This window comes from Artibeus jamaicensis, unplaced genomic scaffold (assembly GCF_021234435.1).
Source record: "Artibeus jamaicensis isolate MK-2021 breed Jamaican fruit bat unplaced genomic scaffold, CSHL_Jam_final contig_490, whole genome shotgun sequence".
Lineage (NCBI taxonomy): Eukaryota > Metazoa > Chordata > Mammalia > Chiroptera > Phyllostomidae > Artibeus > Artibeus jamaicensis.
In genome coordinates, this window is record NW_026521861.1 from 1,434,077 (window position 1) to 1,456,595 (window position 22,519).

Below are 22,519 nucleotides of genomic sequence, written 5' to 3' on the forward strand. Positions count from 1 at the left end.
CATTTGTTATATTTATTCTTTTCCCTCTCATCTCTTTTCACCTCACCCCTACTACCCCCATCTTTTGCCTAGCCCCTCATCTCTCTCCCCTTTGCCATCTCACCTTACTCCCACTTACCATTCCCATCTCTTTCCCATCTCTCTCCTACCCACCCCCATCCCGGTCCCCACTCTCTCCTTCACCCCCCCCCCAGCCACTTTCCTCATTTCTTTCCCTTCTCTACTCTCCTCTTCTCCTTCTTCTCTCCGCTTTCCTTCCCTTTCTTCCCCCTCTTTCTTTTCAGCCTCCCCTTCTCCCATTTCTCCTCTCTTCTTTCTCCTCTTCTTCCTCTTCTGTCCCCTCCTGTCTCCTCCTTTCCATAGTCACAATCACCTGTAACCCTATTATCCTCCAGGATCAGATCCTGACTTTTCTAAGGTGTTCAGTAAAGAAGATGACTTTTCCCTGCTGTGATTATTTTGATGCTATAGACAAAGAAGCCTGTAGATGACACAGAAACACCCTTCCCACCATACATCAAATTCTTCACTGCTTTTTTTAAAGACCAGAAAGATATATACCTAGCAACATGTGAACATTGTTTGTTTGTTGATGGTGGAAATTATGGGCAATTTTTATGTTCTTTGTGATTCTCTGTTTTTCATATTTTCTAAAGCGTGTCTCTTATAAAATGCTGTTTTTAAAAAATCATTTGATCTTCTGAGCCTGACCCCAATGGATCCTTATTTAATGAAAGTAAAAACAGAACAAAATGAGGAATAAGATTTGACCCTCCAGTGAATATGAATTCAGTTTGCCATTTTGATATTCAGTTTTCCAAATTCTTTCAGCTTTCAAAATGGCAGCCCCTTGGACTTCAGCTCTTGGTGCTCCCACGGCGCATGATGGATGTTAAATGGTCTCACATGTCAGGCTTAAACTCTACAACCTACAAGACTTTTTCTGCCTTTCTCTATCCTCACCAAAATTTAGTTCATGTTTTGTTTTTTGTAATCTTTCTATAGTCTGAGGGTGGTCAGTGTGACAGACTTGGCAATTTATATATAGATTTGTTTTCAGCCCTGTTAGTCAGCTTCGGGGAGTAGAGGGACTGGCCTTGGTGAGCAGCCATTCTATTACTGCTGTACCTCATTGTTGTACTTTGTCGTCCTTGATACTGTTAGTCATAAAAGGGCATTCAATTCATGCTACCCCATCCCATGGTACAAACTCTTCCACAGTTAAATGTTAAAATTCCAAGTTCAGGTTGAAGTTTGACCAAAAGAAGAACTTCTGGGCTCTTCTCTTCTCATTTGGGTAGCTTAGGTGTGGAAGATGACATGTTCTAGAGAAAGTTACGGGTTTCCTAGCTGTAGGCTACTTAGTTCAGAAGGGGTTAAATGATGTAGTTAGTGAATGGCTTTCTAGCTGCAGGGGTTTCTGAAAAGAGATCTAGGAATTCTGCAGTTAATTGAATTCTTCAGGCATGAACTTATTATGGTCATTGAAAAATTTAAGTGAGTGAATTTTTCTTGCTTTGCTACTAGATATAGTTCATATAGTATCCCAGAAGTCCAGATTCTTTTTCAAAGATTTTATGCCTATTTATGCTGCTTGGACATTTTATATGATAAACATGACAACTTAAAAGATTTCACATCATAATATATTTGTTCCCTTACTTTTCTCCCGGTGTTTTTTTTTTCCTCCTTTCCTCACTTCCCCAATCTGCATCATTGAGCATTTTCCCGTTTTTCCCCATCTTGTGAGCAAAGTTTTAACAGTACATAGAAAGTTAACTGCCTGGAGTCTTTTAAATATAAGTAACACGCAACCAGTAATAAGCTGTTGGTTGTTTTTTTGCTGCCTGCAAAGAAACATAAACACAGTGCTCATTTCTGGCAGGTTTTTACTGTCAGAGTTTCTCCTATTATATTTATCTTACAATTTGCCAGGGGGTGAAGTTATTAAGTTTTAGCAGCAGCCATCGATCAAGTTCACAAGTTAACACGATAAAGGCTCTGTGCCGCTCCGATCCGGGGAAATGATGATCCTCACTCGGTAATTAACTAAATGAGAAAGTTAAATCTTACTTGAGAGCTGGGAGAGATGAAAGAGAGGTGTTTGTCAGTTTCTCAGTGGAAATTAGAAGCAGTTTTCTGCAATTCCCTAAGCTGCTGCTCTGTCATATTTTACATAAGCACTGGGAAAACGTCTTGTAATTAGTGCTGTCATGGAGGATTTTTTTTTTGCTGAAGGATGTTGGAATAATTCATTAGATTATCAAGAAAGGCTTGTGTCCTGAAATGATTAGCACAGTGAAATTTAAACCATTAACGATAACAAGTTTAGGGCTTGCTGCAGTGCAGAGGCACCCGGGGTATGTCTGTGCCTATTTCAATCATTTCTTATAATTAAACATTATGTCCTCCCCCACCCCCCATTACTAAGACCCATCCAAAAATCCTTTTAAGGTGGCACTGTCTACCTCAGTGGGTTTACCAGCCTTGAAGGTGTATGTAGTTAGTAGCTACAATAATGCAGCAGTAAATTAAACTGCTGTGAATTTCTTGGTTTAGAACAAAAGAACTTATCACCCTGGAAGCTATCAAGTTGCATGAGGCAACCCGCTACAGAAACAAGAGTCCTAGTTTGAAACCTAAAAATGTTGTGACAATCCTATCCCTTTAACTACCTTAAAAATCCAGAGATAATCAAAATGGCTTGGCTTGGATTTTGGTGAATTTTTTATATGGCTTTTCCTATAATTAGTAAATAGAAAAAAAGATTAGCAAATATTCAGTCTTCAAATAAGCATTTATACTGGTACATTTGTGAGTTCATTTCTTAGTGAATTTTATTTAAAAGAATTGAAGTGATTGCAAGCTTCACTTTTCTTGTTGGTTATTAGAAACCAGTCAAATTCATAATGTGAACTTTCCTTCTGCTGACAAATCTGCCCCTTCCTGTCTTCCTTGTTCACTAATCAGATCTGACATATTTATGAGTTCACCTAATATGTAATCATATGTAGTAGAAGCTGTTAAAATATTAATGCAATAAATCCCACTGTGAAATGTGATGTTTACTCCCGTTGAAATGTGTGTCCCATTCTGTATATACAGCCATCATTTTTTTTTCATATGCACTCTCCCCCCAAAAGATAATGGACTTCCTTGGTTGCTGAAAGTTTTCAAGTTGGTCACTTCCTTGGTCGCTGAAGGTTTTTAGGAACTGCAAACTGGAACCTTGCAGGTTATGTCCCACTTCTGAGTGTTCATTACATTGTATTGTGCGTGTTCGATTTATGGCCACAGTCTTTTGTTTCTCTTGAAATCTTCTTGTTAAAAGATCCCCAAGTGCCAGTGGGCTCTATCCCTTCTGGGTTCCTTTTCTTTTCTCCCCTGGCTTTTTGGAAATTTAAGAGCTGTCCTGGACTTGTCTGCTATCACCACCTGCATCACTAGTGTGCTTGTGATGGGTGCTTCACATGCTTCTTTCTTTCAGTCCTAATGAAAATGTAGACAATACCATTTCCTATTAATTCAACTAAGATGGTGTTGACTTCTTTAAAGAGATGTTATTACAAAGAAATCAAGGAAAAATAGAAAAGAGCTTTAAGATCAGTGTTTTTATATTCTTATTAAACTGAAGCCTGGCAACAGCCAATAGAAAGTATAGTACAGGCCTTTTAAAAAATCCTCCCTTCCCCCTCGAAACTCTCGAATGGTTTGCCTCGTTTCTCCTGGCCACAGGAGCAAGAACCCTGCTTCCATCCCTATTCAGGTTAATATACCGGATTGATATTTGAATAATCAGCTGCAGTAAGAAGTAAATCGTTATACTGAAATAAATGTGTATTATAACCCAGACTTATAATTCTCAACAGGCCCTCTCTGTCTTCCTCTTTTGTGAAGGTAAAATACCTTTCTTCTAAGCATTTCCTTATCTACCTTTCCAGTTTTAGCCACGCTCACCACTTGTTGGATTATTTTATTAGCGTTCTAGTTGGTCTTCCTTCCTCTACTCTCACAACTTTGCTCTTGTTATCCTCTTCCCACTTCCCCAGCATACCCACCACCACCACCATTCTCTGTGCCGCAGCTAGTGTAAATATTTCTAAAGCATAAATTAAATTACATCACATTTGACTATGCCAAATGTGCTCTTCTTTACACTTAGGATGAAATCCATGCCCCTTAGTGAAGCCCAGAAGGCCTTATGTGACCTGACCCCAGGCTACCTCACTACCCACCACTGTCCACCTCATTCACTGTGCCCCAGCTATACGAGCCTTCTTTCTTTCCTTCATTCGAACACTTTTGACTTGCTCTTTCCTCTGTGTGGAAGGCCTTCCCCCAAATCTTCAGAAGACTGACTCTCATCATTTAGATCTCAAATCATTAGTTACTTCCTTCAGCGTCTTTTTGTTACCACTACTCACTCTTATTTTATGTTACCTTAGTTTTCCTCACAATACTTATTGGTTTCTGGAATTGATGTATTTATTATACACTCTCCCTCTACTCTTCCCCAGAAAAGGTAAAGAAACTTTGTGTACCTGTTTGCCACAGTTTCCCTAGCACCTAGAAAAGTTCCCAGCACAGAATAGCTACTCACTAAATGGTTGTTGGTTGCTTGATAACTCTAAAGATCCAGCCTTAATCAAAATCCGTGTCGTATGCCTCCTAGGCTTTAGCCTTATTATCCCCAGCATAGTCCTTGCCCATTTTATTCTTACATTTATTCATCATCTCAATCATTATATCCTTTTTTCCCTACCATGGGTTTCAATGCCTGTCTTCCTTCAAAGTCCTCCTTAAAACCAAACAATCCTTAAATATCATTTGCATCTCTCTCGTCATAAATACTATTGTTCACCTAGGCCTTGGTCCCCTAATTCCAAGTGGTGTCCTATGTCTGAAACATTTTCTTTCTCTACCTACCACACCCTTTCTTAGTGGTTAAATAAAGCAAGGTTTGCATGCAGACTAGAAACATCTGTCATTTCACCATCCGGTCCAGCCAGTCCATGGTGTATCTTCCAACCTATACAGTTAACAAAGTCAGCACACTTCATATTACAGTGGTGTGTTGGTTACACTAGTTGGTGTCTGCACATGTGTATTTTTCTCTCCTGGCCCTGGCGGCAGCTTCAGAGAAATTCATGGTAGTTTTGAAAGTGATGCATGTAACATTTTCAGGGCTGTGGGGGGGGGGTGTTAGCCCTTAGCCTTTTATTACTAAGCTGTGGACAGTCGTATAAATACTTAAGTTCTTTCATTTTGTGTGCTTGTCACCTGACAGCGTCTCTCTTCTTTCTTTTGGAGGTAACTGTTCATTGTAAACAGAAAAGCAGAAAGGGAGATGTGCAGGGGCGGCAGAAAGTTAGTGTTACCATTAAACGGAGGCTGTTTGTCAGCTTTCCCAGACATGTGAACAGTAGTGGTTGAGTCATTGGGCTTTTGTTGGGAAAGCCAAATCAATTCCATTGCCACCAGTAACCATTCCCTCTCTCCCACTGTAATATACAACCTTTGGTTTTTTAATAATTTAACTTTTTCACTGTACTCTTGTGGATTTTTAAAGGTTCTCAAATTGAAATTTTGTTACATTTACTATAGAAATGAGTAGAAAAATCTGTATGGGAGAATAATAGAGGGAAAAGGGTTGACAACAAAAAGCCTTTTTCTCCAGAGTTCTCTGTAAATGTAGGATCTTAGTTGCAAATGAAATTACTATTACACTGGAATTTCTCCTTAGGAATACCTATCCTTAGAAGTCTTAAAAATCCATTTTATTAAGGTAACTTACATATAATAAAATGCACCCATTTTAAGTGTGCAATTTGATGAATTTTGGCAAATGTGTGCACCTATGTAACAGTCAAACTATAGAATATTTTCATTGCCCCAAAAACTGCCCTCCTTCCCTTATTCAGTCAGCCCCACCCCCACACTCAGCCCCAGGCTACCACTGATCTGTTTTTATCATTGCAAATTAGATTTGTTGTTCCTAGAGTTTCATATAAATAGAGTCATAAAGTATGTACTCTTTTTGTACCTGGCTTTTTTTGTTCGTATGTTTTTGAGATTTTTCCTTATCATTTTGTGCCTCTGTGGCTCATTCTTTTTACTAATGAGTACTCTTCCATTGTACAGCTATATCACAATTTGTTTATCAGTTCAACTCGTGATGGACATTGGGATTTTTTCAGTTTGGCACTATTATGAGTAAAGCAGCAGCTATGACTATTCATGTACAAGTTTTTGCATGGAAATATGTTTCCTTGGGGGTTGGTAAATACCTAGGAGTGGAGTTGCTGGGTCATGTGGTAAGTATGTGTCTCACTTCATAAGAAACTGTCGCCGGCTTTCTAAAGTGGTTGCACCATTAAACATTACTTCCAGCAGTGAATGAGAGACCCAGTTATTCCTCATTCTTGACAGTACTTGGTATGGTCAGTCTCTGTAGGTGTAGCCGCTGTAGTAAGTATGTAGTGGTGTCTCATGATTTTAATATGTATTTTCCTAGTCACTAATGATGTTCATGTTTTTATTGGCTATCCATGGGTCTTTTTTTGTGTGAAATGTCTCTTCAAATATTTTGCCTATTTAAACAAAAAACATTATTTGTTTTCTTACTGAGTTCTAAGTGTTCCTTATATATTCTTGATACCAGTCCTTTGTCAAATACATATATTGCACATATTTTCTCTCTGGTTGTGGTTTTTATTTTCTTACCGGTTTCTTTTGGAAACCAGGTTAAAATTTTGCCACATACGAACTCACCCATGAAATGTTTGTGTGTCTCAATAGCAGCAAGATTTTCTCCTGTATGTTCTTCCAGAATTCTATACATAAAGCTAGAATCTACCTAATTTTTGTATATGGTCTAAAGTAAAGAGCAAGTTCGTTTTTTCTAAATGGATATCCAGTTGTTTCAGCATCATTTGTTGAGAAGGCTATTCTTTCCCTATTGAATCATCTTGCTATCGTTCTCAAAAATCTACTGACCATATGCGAGTCTATTTGTGGGCTCACTATTCCGCCCTGTTGATCTACATGTTTGTCCATGCACTGTCTTGATTTTACTATTGGCTTTACTGTAAGTCTTGAAATTTAGAAGTATTTGTCCTTCATCTTTATTTTTATTTTTTAAGATTGTTTTGTCTAAAGTTTAGGTCCTTTGCATTTCCATACCTGCTGGGATTTTGGTTGATAGTGGGTTGATTCTATAGATCAGTTAGAAAGTGAACATCTTAATAATATTGAGTCCAATTCGTGAATATAATTTAGCTCTACATTTATTTAAGTCTCTTTAAAATTCCTTTAGCTATAGTTACAGTTTCAGTTTACAGGTATTCCACATATGCTGTTAAATTCATTCCAAGTATCATATGGGTTTTTTAATGCTACTGTCAATTGTGCAGGCAGACAGTTTTAAAAAAACATAGTGTTTACACAGACAACAGTGTGGTGATTGCTGGGGGTGGGGGGAGTGGGGGTGGGTCTGGGGGGGATAAATGGTGATGGGGAGACTTGACTTGGGGTGATGAACACATAATACAGTGTACAGGTGATTGTGTTGTGAAATTGTGAAACCTGTATAATTTTGTTAACCAGTGGCACCCCAATAAATTCAATAAAAGGGGGGAAAATTATATACACACACACCATATTTTTTGGATGATAAGATGCCCCAAGGTCTTAGAGGAGGAAAATTTTTTGAAGCAAAAAATGTGGTAAAATATTTAATAACATAAAAAACATAATATTTCACCAATATAAATGTAAACAGAACTTAACAGCAGCATTAACAATTACTATTTCTCCCAAATTTGGGAGTTGAGGTACGTCTTATAGTCCGAAAACTATGGTCTATGTAGTGGTTATCCTTGGGCAGTAGAGCGGGGCAGGGGCCGGTCAGTGACCTGAGAAAGGAGCACAAGGCAGAGATTGTTAAGCTTGTGATTAATTCTTTTCTCGATCTGGGTGCTGCCTACATGCGTAGTATGTTCACCTTGTGAAAATTCATCAAGCTGTACACTTAAAATTATGCATTTCTATGTATATTATACTTCTGTGAAAATTAAAATAGAAAAAATGTGTATTACATAGAAAGAAAGATATTTTTTTAAAGCAGGAAAATCCAACTCCAACAGTATTATAAGTGTTAATAATATTAATCATATTATTTGTGACACAGGTAAGTTAAGCACATTTTTTTTAGATTGTTTTGTTTGATCTTCACAAAAACCCAATGGAGTAGTTTGTATAATTATTCTTATTTTACAGAAGATGGAAACAGACTCAAAAAAATAAAACCCACTTGATTATGGTGTGTAATCTTTTTAATGTATCACTGGATCCAGTTTGCTAATATTTTATTGAGGATCTTAGCATCTACGTTCATCGGGGATATTGGCCTATAATTTTCTTTCTTTGTAGTGTCTTTATGTGGTTTGGAACTAGGATAATACTGGCCTCATAAAATGAGCTTGGGAATCTTGCCTCCTCATGAATTTTTTGGAATAGTTTAAGAAGAATGAGCGTTAGTTGTTTTTCACATGTTTGGTAAAATACACCTGTATATTACCAAAAACTATTTTACCTAAAACTATTACAGGTGTATTTTAAAAATCTGGTACTTTTGTTTGTTGGGAGTTTTTTGATTACTGATTCAATTTTACTGGTTGTAATCTCTTTGTCTAGATTCTCTGATTCTTCCTGATTAAATTTTGTAAAATTGTATGTTTCTAGGAATTTATCTATTTTTCCAAATTATCTAATTTGTTGGCATATAGTTATTTGTAATATTTTCTTACAATCCTTTGTTTTTCTTTGGTGTCAGTTGTTACTTCTCCTCCTTAATTTCTGATTGTATTTATTTGTTCCTCTCTCTTTTTTTCTCGATGGGTCTAGTTAAAGGTTTATCAGTCTTGTTTCTCCTTTCAGAGAACCAGACCTTGGTTTCGTTGATCTTCTGTGGGGTTTTTTTTGTTTGTTTGTTTTTATTTTGTTTTTTTGACTGGATTTCACTTATTTCTGCTCTGATCTTCATTATTTTCTTTTTTTCTCCTCACTTTGGGCTTTGTTTGTTATTTCTTATACATAGTTTTTTTTAAGTGTAAAGTTAGATTGTTTAGAGATTTTTCTTGTATGTTGAGGTAGGCCTATAATGCTATGAATTTCCCTATTTGAACTACTTTTGCTGTGTCCTATAGATTTTGGGTTGTGTTCTCATTTTCATTTGTTTCAAGGTACCTTTTGATTTCTTCCTTGGTCTCATTGTTAACCTACTCATTGTTTAGTAACTTATTAATTTAGCCTGCACGTCTTTGTGTCTTTTTTAGGTTTTTTCCTGTGATTGATTCCTAGTTTCATACTATTATGGTTAGAGAAGATGCTCAATATGATTTCATTCTTTTAAAATTATTGAGATTTGTTTTGTGTCCTAACATGTGGTCTTCCTAGCAAAGTTCCATGTGTACTTGTAAAGAATGTATAGTCTACTGCTTTAGGGTAAAATGCTCTGAAGATATCAAGTAAGTCTTTCTGATCTAGTGTGTCATTTAAGGCTGCTGTTTCCTTGTTGATTTGTTGTCTGGAAGATCTATCTATTGATGTCAACAGGTGTTGAAATCCCCAACTATGACTCTATTATTGTCTGTCTCTTTTATGTCCATCAAGATTTGCTTTACATATTCTCAGGGAGTCGTCAGGGTGAGGCCAGCAGAGCTCATCAGGCCCAAATTAGACTAAGATTTGGCTCTATGAAGGGACAGCTCTGCTGTGGTCGGGCATGCAAAGGCAAAATGGCCCCTGTCCTGGAGCCACACAACTCAGTCTATCCCAGATTCTGCCTGGAGGAGATGGAGCTCAGAAGGAATGGAGTTGTGAGGATGGGGCCAGTGGATCTCCCATGAAGGAAGGGGAGGTGCTGCTCAGGTCCCGGGGAAGGTGAGAGGTGTAGCCCCTGCCCTAGACCCACACAATTCAGTTGATCCCAGATTTTGCCACAACCTCTACAGGGCAAAGCCACTAGGAGTCTGGTAAGTGGGTCTACCAGAAGCCAGGAGAATAGAGCCAGTGGATCTCCCCCAGGGAGGAAATGCCAGTGATGTTCACGGGGAAGTGAGAGGAATGGCCCCAACCCCAAAGTCACATAACTCAGTCACAGACAGCCCCTGAGTCTGCCTAGAGTTCTACACCCCGGCCAAGGCAGCTAACTCCTCCAATAGATGTAAGCTCTGTACTGTGGGCAAGAGGGATCCCCGAGGGTGGAGCTGTTGCTTTGCCCAGCCTGATGCCACATGGAGGGGAGTGCTCTACCCAAGAAAGATGCCATCTGTGTTATGTGAGAATGACTCTCCTCACACAACTCTAGTCCAGTCCTCCCTCCCTGTGCTGGAGCCCAGGGTGAATGGCTGTGGATGAAATCTTGTAGGTTGGCCCTTTAAGAGGGTGCCTGTGTTTCTAGCAGACAGAACGGTCACTGATTTTCACAGCTAGGTGTTATGTGGGTGCCTCTGCCAAGCTCTAGTGCTCTGAGCTGGAGAGTCCAGAGTGGGGTTGAGACCCCACACATCTCATAATCCACAGCTTAAGATATCCCTCTGGAACCTCAGTGCCATGGGAGCAGAGCCAGCATTTTTCACATCTCTGCCCTCTTCTCCAGTCTCAGTTTGGCTTCTTCTGTAAATCCTTGGTTATATGCCTTCTCTTCAGCTAGTCTTGGTCCTGGCTAGATAGCTCAGTTGGTTAGAGCATCATCCAGATATGGGAAGGTGGTGCATTCGATCCTCGGTCAGGGCATATACAAGAATCAACCAATGAATGCATAAATAAGTAGAACAACGAATCAGTGTTTCACTCTGAAAAAGGCAGTATATTAAAAAATGACTAGCTAGTCTTCGGTTGGTTGTTCAGGACGATCTATAATTTAGTTGTATGTCCAGTTGGTCCACCAGTCTGCTGCCATCTTGGATTCTCCTCTCCTTTTTTTCCTCTCATACTCCACATCCAGTTTATTGGCAAAGTCAGTTGGCTTTGCCTTCAAAATATACGTTGAATCTCAATTATCTCTCACCACCTCTACAGCTACCACTCTGGTGTAAAGATTGTTGTCTCTTCTGTGGACTGTTGTAAAGTGGTTTCTTAATTAGTTTCCTTATTTCCATTCATGTTCTCTACAGTCCATTCTCCACACAGCGGTGATCCTTTTCAAAGATGTCAGATCATGTCACTCTTAGGCTTTCACTCCAGGTGCTTCTTCATGTGACCTCTTCTTAGTTTCTCATCTTCTAGTTTTTCCTCTCCAGCAGGGAGCCTGAATTTCTTACATGGTGGCTCAAAGCTTTAAGAAGGAGTGAGCAGACGCTGTTTGGGCTCTGAAGTCCCAGAATGTCACTTTCTCTATACATTTTGTTAGAGCCCAGATTCAAAGGTTAGGACAAACTCAGCCTCTTGATGGAAGAAACAGCATTTGTGTTCAGGGAGGAATGGAATTGTTTGTGGCCCTCTGTGGAGATTAGCTACCACCACCGAAACGGCCTGCGTCATCTGGCTTGGGCTACTCATCCAGCTTCAGTTCTCCTTGCTCCCTGGGCCCTCTTGTTTTTTAACATGCCAGACAGATGATCACCCAAGACCTTTGCTCTCAAAATTTCCATTTCCTAGACCATTCTTCCCCTGTGTAATAAAATGTCTAGTTCCCTTATTTCCTACATGTTTCAGTTCAAATATCATCACTTTAAGAAAGCTTTTCCTGACTCCTTAGACTTAAATAACTATATCAGTTTTGTTGTTGGTTTTTTTTTTCTTGCTGCATAACAAGTTACCACAAACTTAGGAAGTTAAAACAACACCCATCCATTAGCTCACAGTTCTCCAGGTCAGAAGTCTGGGACAGCATGTTTGGGTCCTTGGCTCAGTGTATCTCACAAGGCTGAAATCAAGGGTTGGCCAGGCTGACTTCTCTTCTGGAGACTCGGGGAAATTTTTCTTCTCAGCCCATTGTTGTGAGCAGAATTCAGTTCCTCTCCTTTGTAGAATTGAAGTCCCTCCCCTTTTACTTACTGGCTATCAGCTCCTAGGGGCTGACTGCATTCCTTGCCACATAGACTTCTTCCTCTTCTGCAACCAACTGGCAAAAACTCTGCTTTCAAAGTGCTTATTTGATTAGGTCAGATCCACCAGAGTAATCTCCTAACCTTAAGGTCAACTAATTTGAGACCTTAATTAAATCACAGCAGTACCTACATGTTTGTTTGAAAAACTGAGAGAAGATGTGTATACACCAGGAGCCAAGAGTCTTGGGACCATCTTATAATTTTGTGTGCCCCCTTATCCTGCTTTATTTTTCTTCCTAGCATTATAGACATTGTATTTCCTGTTTATTTGGTTATGTTTTTAACTTGCTGTACACACTAGAATATCAGCTGTTTTTGTCCAGTGTTATATTCCCAGCACCCAGGATAGTGTTTGACACATTGTAAATGCTCAATTAATATTTATTAACTAAACCAATTAATAAAATTACTTTATAGCATATAATCTTTTTAATCCTTGCCCAAGGATACATTTATTGATTTGAGAGAGAGGGGTCAGGGTTGAGAGAAACAAACATAGATGTGAGAGAGAAACATTGATTGGTTGCCTACTAGACATGCCCTGACTGGTGACCAAACCCTCAGCCGAGGTATGTGTGCTGACCAGGAATCAAATCTGTAACCTTTTGGTGCACAGAACAATGCTCCAACCAACCAAGCCACACTGGCCAAGGCTATAGCATATAATTTTGATGAGAGTGGAGATGGGATTTTTTGGAAGGTAAGTGTAGATGAAACATGTAACTGTTATTTAAGCTTTAGTTCCAAATTTAGCATCTCAAATTATTCATTGGCCTTTCTTTGTATGGAGAATTTATTTCACTATTAAAAAATAAGTTGTCGGTAATTGTATAAATGTCTAATAACTGGTGTATACAAGAAAAAGCAAATTAGCTTTTTTTGCTTGTGAGTAACAACTTAATATGCTTTCAACTTTGGATTTTCATCTATATATCTCCAAATAATGTCTTCCTGTGAACTTTTGGAAATGAGTGCCTAGTCATTCAACAGTATTCCAACTTACCAACTTACTGTGGTATTATAGTTTGCCTTGTGATTGCTATTCACAAACATTTAATTACTAATAGAGTAACAGAATGAGCTCTGTCATATAGACATAACATAGCATGCAAGACCAGCAAATTATGCATTTCCCTCATTTTCAGCACTTATGATTATGTTTGTTTAATCCACCCCTTCTACAGACAAAACTTGCCAATGGCACTTCCAGTATGATTGTGCCCAAGCAGCGGAAGCTCTCGGCAAGCTATGAGAAGGAAAAGGAACTGTGTGTCAAATATTTTGAGCAGTGGTCAGAGTCCGATCAAGTGGAATTTGTGGAACATCTTATATCCCAAATGTGCCATTACCAACATGGGCACATAAACTCGTATCTTAAACCTATGCTGCAGAGAGATTTCATAACTGCTTTGCCAGGTACGTCTACGGGTGTTTGTGAGCCATTAATTTGCTTGGAAGATATGACAATGGTAATGGTACTGGATGTTCAGCTATACATCTCTGTTTTTAAAAGTCTTTACTGGCTTGATTTTTACAAACTGAGTCCTTTAATTGTACCTTCTTGGAGTATAAATTAAAAAAAAAAAAAAACTCTGGAAACAGAAACTCTTCTTTTCTCTATTTTCTCCCTTTTTACCCACACACCAGTCAAGTAACATCTTTTCTGGTTTGAGAAGTGTGTTGGTTTCAAGATATGTTAATTTGCTATACTTGGCTTTGGATTTCTAAGGGAGTTTATCAACAGAATATTTAAACCATAGGAATGAATAACAAACATTTTTGAATATTTAGAAAGAGTATCTCAGGATATAAATTCCAGGCTTTGCAATCTCACTGTGCACAGTAACCAGATAGCTGTTGTAAACTGTGTGTGTGTGTATTTGTGTACAAACACACTGAAGTATCCATATATGCACACATACACAAACTTAAAAAATACTTTGTTATGGAAGGTTTTATGGTTGTGTTACTGAATGATGGTGATCTAGGACATGCCATAAGCGAAGTTTAAAATATAAAAATAAAATTTTCCAGAGCCCCACCATTCAAAGAGAACTACTGATGTGCTATTAATATTTTGGCACGTAGCCTTCTTGTTATTTCTAGGGGTGTGTGTGTATGTGTGTTTCCTTCTAAAGCTGAGCTCTTAACGTGTTTGTAACATTTTTTCTTAATATTTCTCTCAATGTATTTTCTAAGTATTCTTTTAAAACATTTTTATAGGCTTAATTTCTGTTTTTATTTTATTTTAAACTTTTTAATTTAAATTATTTTATTGTTGTTCAATTACAGTTTTCTGTATTTTCTCCCCACCCCACCCCCTCCAAACTACCTCCCTCCCCCCACCCTCCCCCTTGGTTTTGTCCATGTGTCCTTTATAGTAGTTCCTGAAAACCCTTCTCCCCACTGTCTCCTCCCCTTTCCCCTATAGAATTAATTCTTTTTTTTTAAGGATATTATATTTTTTTAACTTTTTTATTGATTATGCCATTACATTTGTTCTATTCCCCCCCTCCATTCCCCTCCACCCTGCATACCCCTCCCCCACCATTTCCCCCTTTAGTTCATGAACACGTGTCTCAAATTCTTTAGATTCTGTATTTCCCCTACTATTCTTACCCTCCCCCCTATCTATTTTCTATCTACTGTCTATGCTACTTATTTTCTGTACCTTCTCCCCCCCTTCTCCTCCTCCCACTCCCCTGTTGCTAACCCTCCATGTGATCTTCATTTCTATGATTCCGCTCCTGATCTAGCTGTCCTCTTAGTTTGCTTTTGTTTTAGGTGTGGTTGTTAATAACTGTGAGTTTGCTGTCCTTTCACTGTTCATCTTTTTTATCTTCTTTTTCTTAGGTAAGTCCCTTTAACATTTCATATAATAAGGGCTTGGTGATGATGAACTCCTTGAATTTGGTCTTATCTGAGAAGCACTTTATCTGTCCTTCCATTTTAAATGAAAACTTTGCTGGGTAGAGCAATCTTGGTTGTAGGTCTTTGGTTTTCATGACTTGGAATACCTCTTTCCAGCCCCTTCTTGCCTGTAAGGTGTCTTTTGAGAAATCAGCTGACAGTCTGATGGGAACTCCTTTGTAGGTGACTGTCCCCTTAGCTCTTGCTGCTTCTAGGATTCTCTCCTTCATTTTAATCTTGGCTAATGTAATGATGATGTGCCTTGGTGTGTTTCTTCTTGGATCCGACTTCTTTGGGACTCTCTGAGCTTCCTGGATTTCCTGGAAGTCTATTTCCTCTGCCAGAATGGGGAAGTTCTCTTTTATTATTTGTTCAAATAAGGTTTCCACTCGTGGCTCTTCCCCTTCTGGTACTCCTATAATTCGGATGTTGGAACATTTAAAGATGTCCTGGAGGTTCCTAAGCTTCTCCTCATTTTTTTTGAATTCTTGTTTCTTCATTCTTTTCTGTTTGATCATTTTTTTCTTCCTTCTGGTCCACTCCATTGATTTGAGTCCCAATCTCCTTTCCATTACTATTGGTTTCCTGTGCATTTCCCTTCATTTCAATTAGTTTAGCTTCCATATGTTTCTCTAATTTGTGACTAAAATCAACCAGTTCTGTAAGGATCCTGATAACCAGTGTTTTGAACTGTGCATCTGAAAGATTGGCTATTTCCTCATCGCTTAGATCGATTGGTTCTGGGGCTCTGAGTTGTTCTAGAGCCATTTTTGGTCAATTCGCCCCATTAAGTAAGTGGAGCAAAGCCTTAATTGTTTACCAGGACAGGGCGACCCAGGTTGCTGGTTTGTGACGCTGTGTGTGGGGGCGTGGTCAGAGAGGGAGCAATGGCGGTCCTCTCCGCTAGCCCAGTCCGTCCAGTCACACCACTCACCCCGGCCTGTTTATCCGATCAGAATTGTGCGAGCCTGCTGCCCCCAGCAGGCTCCCCTCCTCACTGGTTTACCTACATGCAGATGCTCGACCGACCGCAGACAGCCCGCCGAGCCTCTTCCCTGTGCGCTCCCGTAGCCAGCCCGCGATCAGCGCCTTCGGCTGCTCGCGCACCACCCGTTCGGGGATTTTTTCTTGCCAACCTGCTCCGCTGCTGGCTCCTCTTACCGGTTTAGCTGAGCATTTAGTTGTCTTTGGACTTTGTATTGTCGATTTTCTGTGTGGCTTGGTTGTGTTTATTATTGTTAAAAATAGTTGTTCTTAGATTTGGTTGTGCACAGAGGCAAGGTGGTTCCACCTACATCTCCATCTTGGCAGAAGTCCGGATTAATTCTTTATGATGGTTAAAACACATGGTTAATCTCTTTATTGAACATTAAAGTAGTTTAAAATTTTTCCCTATTATAAACAATTCGTGGTGGACATTCTTATTTTCAGTAATCTTTTGGACATCCTAGGGAAAAATACCAGAAGTGGGATTCCTATATTAAAAAACGATGAGAATTTTAAGGCTTTTATAACATGTGCCAAACTATCGTCTAAGAAAAATATACCAACCGACACCTTCCCCAAAACTGTTTATTACAACTTTGCTTAATCTTTGCCAATTATAGCTTTTTTTTTTACATTTGTTTTTCCAAATTGTAATTTACATTGCTCTTTAAAACAAAAGAAATGCCTGGGTATAACTTAGTAATAACCATTTTAAAACCGATTTTGTACCTGCATCTTTTGTTGAATAGAATAGGATTCTGCCCCCTCTTCACTCGTTGGACTTTGTTCCAGCCTCAGGCCATCAGTTTTCTTTGTCCAAACAACCTGTGCGTGCCTCACTGCTGTGCTCTGCCCACTCACTGAGACCCGTTGCTCTCCCAAGCATGTGCCACTAAGAACTGAACAGGAGTTGATTAGGCCAGTGTAGCCCTTTGCCTAATACTGATCCCTGGTGTGTATCTGCTGACCACTTTACAAGATTAACTCATCAGTCTAATTCTTTATGTCCATTTTAACTTAAAAACCTACATCATCTGGCTACATTTAGTAAGCCAAACTGTTTCAAAAAATGCCTGTAATCCATTAATGTAATGGGTTTGTTGGGAGTGTTAGGTGAAATTACTTCCAAAGACTTATAGTAGGGACATTGTGAAAGATCAGGAGCAGTTCAATGGCAGCCATTAAAAGCACAGGAATAGATTTTGGAAACTTCTCATGGTGTAGAAAGTTTCAGTATAAAGATGTAGAAATTGTATCATCACTGTATTTTGCATGAAGAACTGATTATTATATCTTTAATTGGCTTATAATAATGTTCCTTTAATAAGATTGAGGTGATAGATGCCTCCATCTGCTTATGCTTAAATATGAACATGTGATGCCAGCCAAACAAAATTCGTTTAATGCTTCCTTTTCTAAATCTGCTGAAAAATGTGACTGATATCCATACAATCTTTATAATTAGAATAATGTTTAAACACATTTGGATTGTTGTTAATGGCGTCCAAGTGTGTCTGTACAATTCAGGGGAAAGGCAAAAATGAAGTGTGGCCTTCTTTTCTGTTTATTAAGTTTGTGCCTGAGGGAGTCAGAGTTTGAAGGAGTCCTCCTGCACTATTTAAGTCTTTAGCAAACCTTCAATATGTAACCCATAAAGAGAAATAACCCCGGATGTTTTTGTCTCACTTGTGAATTAGAACAGCAGCCAAAAGGTTTATTAGCGTGATCATCCTATTTTATAGGGTCTATTCCTTTGAGGCTTCGGTGCAGATTTGACTGGTAGAGAATTTTAATTGGGAAGCCCATCTTGTTTACACAGCCCAAGATCTACTTGTCCACCGTTTTGTTTTTTTCTGTACACTGGACAAAATAGACTGAAATTCTAACCAAGTTATCTGTGGGTCTGGGATTTTTTTTTTTTCCCATTTTTGGTCAACTGTCATTTAGGTTTTATAGCGGCAACTATTCTCAAATATAGTCTTTTTTTTTTAACATCTGAAATTAAACTCATCCTTGAACTTAAACATACCTCTCTGTGTTCCCTCTCGGGATGTTCCTATACCAATCTGTATTTCCTTCTCTCCTTTCTGCATGCCCAAAATTCTATAACCCAGCACATTCTGACTTAGTGCCTCTCCCCCAGTACATTTAAAGGATATTTCTTTTACTGAACAGCTTTGGAACTGCAGCAGTAATAGAAACAGAATGAGAAATGGACCTAATATAGAGATTTGGGGGGGTCTGAATCACAGAGTTGGAGATGCCATCCATAGAACATCCCCTAGTGCCGAAATCCATAGATAGATGTGAATTGTTTTCTGAAATCCTTTTTATTTTTAATGTCTTGGGGGGTTTGCTGGATGTTAGCTTTAACTTCCTTATCTAGAGGAAGATAGAAAATACTGTTCATTTCTGTAACCTTATGGAAAAATTATTGACACTCATTTGACCTAAGTCTCTGTTTGAAAAAGAAACTGGACTGCACTAAAAACAGTAATGTGCCTTCATAGAATAAAAGCTGTCCTGTTTTAAAGAACCATTCTTAAAAAATCATTCACTACCTCTGTTCTTCTCCTTTGCCTCCTCTTGCCACCAAAAGCTCGGGGTTTGGACCACATTGCTGAGAATATTCTGTCATACCTGGATGCCAAATCTCTATGTGCTGCTGAACTGGTGTGCAAGGAGTGGTACCGAGTGACATCTGACGGCATGTTATGGAAAAAGCTCATTGAGAGAATGGTCAGGACAGATTCTCTGTGGAGAGGCCTGGCAGAACGGAGAGGGTGGTGAGCCTTTTAACTTTCTTACTGTTACAGAGCTTCAGGACCTGGCTACACAGTCATTGGAATATCGCTGAAAACCAGTGAGACCACTTCTGATTTACTACAGTGATTTTGCTGGTTTATAGCAAAAAAATGTCAGAGTTGTTCATGTACTTGGCAGTTTTTCTTCTGACCAATCACACATAAATGACATAATAATGTGTTCATACTGCTTTGCAAAAAATAATGAAAAACTGATCAGCCCTCCTATTTAAAGCATATTCTGTTCTCTGGGTAAAAACAGTACCCTGAAAAAGGGCTGAGGGGCAATTTATAAGGCAGGTAGATGCCTTTGAATCACAAAGAAGCCACCAGATTCAGCTTTCCCCTAAGCCTGTCCAGAACAAATAATTTTCTCCTTCAGAAGATTCCTTGCCTTTAGCCCCTGCCTGTGCTGTTTTATCACCTTTGCAATCAAAATTATTTTTATGCCCAACTAGAATAAGAACTATAGCCATCAGAAGAGTGAAAGATGGACTTTGGCATAAATAATTGTTTCTTCATAAGACTCTTATATTTTCTCAAGATTTTACTGCTTAATCCTAAATTCCTTAAGGCATTATGTAGTCAGCAGCCTGAGACTTCAGCATTTTGTTGTTTTCTTACCAGAGTGGTATCGTTTTATTCGAACTTCCAGAAGATGCCTTCTATATATAATTTTCACTCAGAGGATGCCCCTAGAATGTCACTCTAAGAAAGTCAGGTGTAAATATTTCCGTAAAATAAAGGTGGCATTCGTGCTGTGGCCGACTGAGCCACACCAGCAGGAGGGGCATGCTCAGTGTCACCCAAGCCCATAGTCCCGTCAGCTGTTTTCCTCGGACCACACAGATGACAAAACAGCCCAGAGTGGAGGGCCAGCTCTTCTGAGCGATTTTCATAAAAATATATTTGGCTCCCTTCCTTTTCTTTCATCTTAGAAATTAATTAATATGTAATAAACAAAATAGCCTGTAAATATTATACTAAATGCTGCAAGAGATTTCTGTCATTCTGGCTATTAGGAAGACTTTAAAATTTCTCTCAAATCTAATTGAAGCAAATGTCAGGCAGTTCTTTGGCTATTTAAAAATTGCATCAGTGAAAGTATTTTGTTATGTCTCCTTCCCAAATGTGTTTTTTATCACTTATTTCACTATATAGGAAAATAGAAACCTTATCTTTCATAGCTTATTTCATATTTTGGAAATAAACTCTTATAGTAGGAAAAAGCAAAATAGTATATAGTTATATGGTATTCAGAGTCCATCATTTCGTTAAGCTCACCAAGACCAGCCTTGCAGGTAGAGCAGGCAGTCACTTGCATGGGAAAATGTTAGGGCAGCTCGGAATGTCCTCTACCCCTGGGGCGGGGGTGGGGGGGGGGAGAAAAGAAAAGAAACTCTCCTCCAAATAACTCTTGACCTGAAATTTCTGTTGTAGAGATTCATTCCCATAGCTATGAAGGTTTTGTTCCCTGTTAAACTACATCTAGTTCCCATTTGGACTGTAAAGGACAGTGAGCCTTTATCAGACACTGAGAGTTTACAAAGTCTTTTTTGAAGATAGGGAGAACCAGAAATACACAGACAGATTTTGGCAGATGGATGTGAAAATGCTGGAGATAAACACAGGCTTCACAATTTTGCTTACAGTTGACACTGAACAGCAAGGTCTGTTCTGTAAGCTGTAGGGGGCGGGCAGAGGGGAGATTATTGGAGAGGTGGCCTTTTGGCCTTTTGAAAGGGGTATATAAAGGTATAGCAGAGAAATAATCCAGGACCCAGCCTTTTCACTCTTTCCCAATCTCTTCAGCCATAGGAACTGACTCCTGCTTTTTGAGTGTCCATCAGGGTTCTGACTACATTCCTTTGTTTTTGGCCATATTTATCAAGTTAGCGTGATACAGCCCCATGAAATTACAAATATTTGTCTTTGGTTCCCCATGAAGACCCCTTCCAGTATGCCCTTGACTTTCTGTGGCTGTTTCTATTTTTTACATGTTGCCTTTCTTCCTGTGTTGGTATCCTCCTCCCACTTTTTAAAAAAATTTAGTCTATGATCAGTCTTTCATTTTATTCCTCAAGTTATCTTACTGAGCCTACTACATCAGTAAAGTCTGTTACACCTTTTCCCAAATGCTGTCTTTGATAGTTCCGTCCATTTCTTCCAACCAAAAAATAAGTAAATACAGTTTTCTAATAAAGCTTTTGATTTAACTTCTACTTTGCTGTTGTAATTTATATCTAGGTGAATTTGACAGTCTGACTGTATGCCATGAATTCTGTCAGTTTCTCTCTTGAGTAATACTGAATATGCTCTCTCTGCTCAGTACTGGTAACTCTTAAAAATATAACAAAAGACAACCTGGGAAAAGTCCATTTTTTAAATAAGCAGATCACATTGGTGATAACATTCTGAGCTTAATATTTAGCGTTTATCAGGCACTCACACTCTCAGAGACTCTAGGCATTTCATATAGCAGCGGTCCCTGTGGTCAAAGAGCTTCCATTGTGAAAGGTTTTGACTTACAACATAGATAGACTGAGGAGCCAGTTTTGAATACCTAGCCACCCCTTTTTGTAATCCCTTTGATTTGAAGAAATTCAGATATTTTAGCAAGTCAGGGTAACTACAGTGCAGTAGGAAATGATCTCATCAAGCTCAGTCAAGGTTGACGTGATTTCTCTTTCCTTAGGTGTAGAGTTTCATTGTTTATGAAGAAAACCTAGAGAGTGTGTGTAACCAGAGATTAAGAGGAGGACAGGAATCGCTGAGGAATAGTGGGCACTGGGAGACCACAGAGTGGTTAAGGCGTGGGACCCGAAGTCAGACTTTGATTCAGACCTCGGCTCTGCCCACTGGCTGTGTGGCCTTGGCAGGTCACTCAAACCCCTGACATTTGATTTCTTTATCTGTACAATTAATACAGTGACTCCTACCTCATTATATGATGTTGGAGTTGAATTATTATCATTATTAACCAGATTTAGAATCTCTTCATTCAAAATCTATTGTTTGTCTGCAGTGTGTTTCTAGAATAAGATTATTTAGAAAAGAGTACCTTTAATCCAGAATTATTTCAGTGTATCTTGTTTAGCCCTTTTCTTTTTGTTGGTGTATCCTGTAGCTTGATCCTTTATTCCTTTTTAAAAACTATTATTTTAGCTCCTTTGCAGATTTTTTTAAGAGATTTTGTTTATTTGTTTAGAGAGAGGGGAAGGGACCTGGCTGGCATCTCGGGCATGTGCCCTGACTGGGAATTGAACCAGCGACCTTTTGGTTAGTAGGCTGGCATGCAATCCACTGAGCCACACCAGCCAGGGCTCCATTGCAGATTTCCCTCTCTGTATTAACACACAAGTCAGAGCCAGCAGCTACCTTCCTGATAGGAAATTTCCTCAGCTAATTTTCAAGGTGTATAATAGAAGAGGGCAGGGGAGAAACGCTCCTGGAGATACGAAACAATTAATTATATTGTAATGGAGCTATAGAGGGAGGAGTGGATGACTGGCCCAGAGAAAACATGGTTTCTCCGGTGCCAGGATTACACTCAGAGGCATTTCCGCCTATCTCCACTTTGCAAGGCACAGTGCCAGTGAGAACAGCAGTTAGTACACCCATAGTGGGGTTTACTAGCTTCCACACCGTGTTTGGTGGGTTCTTAACTTCAGGATAAGGAATTAAATTTTTTACCCAGCAGGAAGT

General features: G+C 39.0%; 1 protein-coding gene across 11 annotated transcripts in view; it reads left to right on the forward strand.

Moving 5' to 3' along the window:
* The window catches only part of BTRC (beta-transducin repeat containing E3 ubiquitin protein ligase), a 191,103-nt gene that overhangs the window by 147,509 nt on the left and 21,075 nt on the right, over positions 1-22,519 (forward strand). For all 11 annotated transcript variants that reach the window (XM_053668501.1, XM_037159411.2, XM_053668500.1 and 8 more), the window contains 2 exons: positions 13,298-13,529; positions 18,610-18,796. In XM_053668501.1, coding sequence (XP_053524476.1) covers positions 13,298-13,529; positions 18,610-18,796 — 419 coding nt within the window. The remainder of the gene's footprint in view (positions 1-13,297; positions 13,530-18,609; positions 18,797-22,519) is intronic.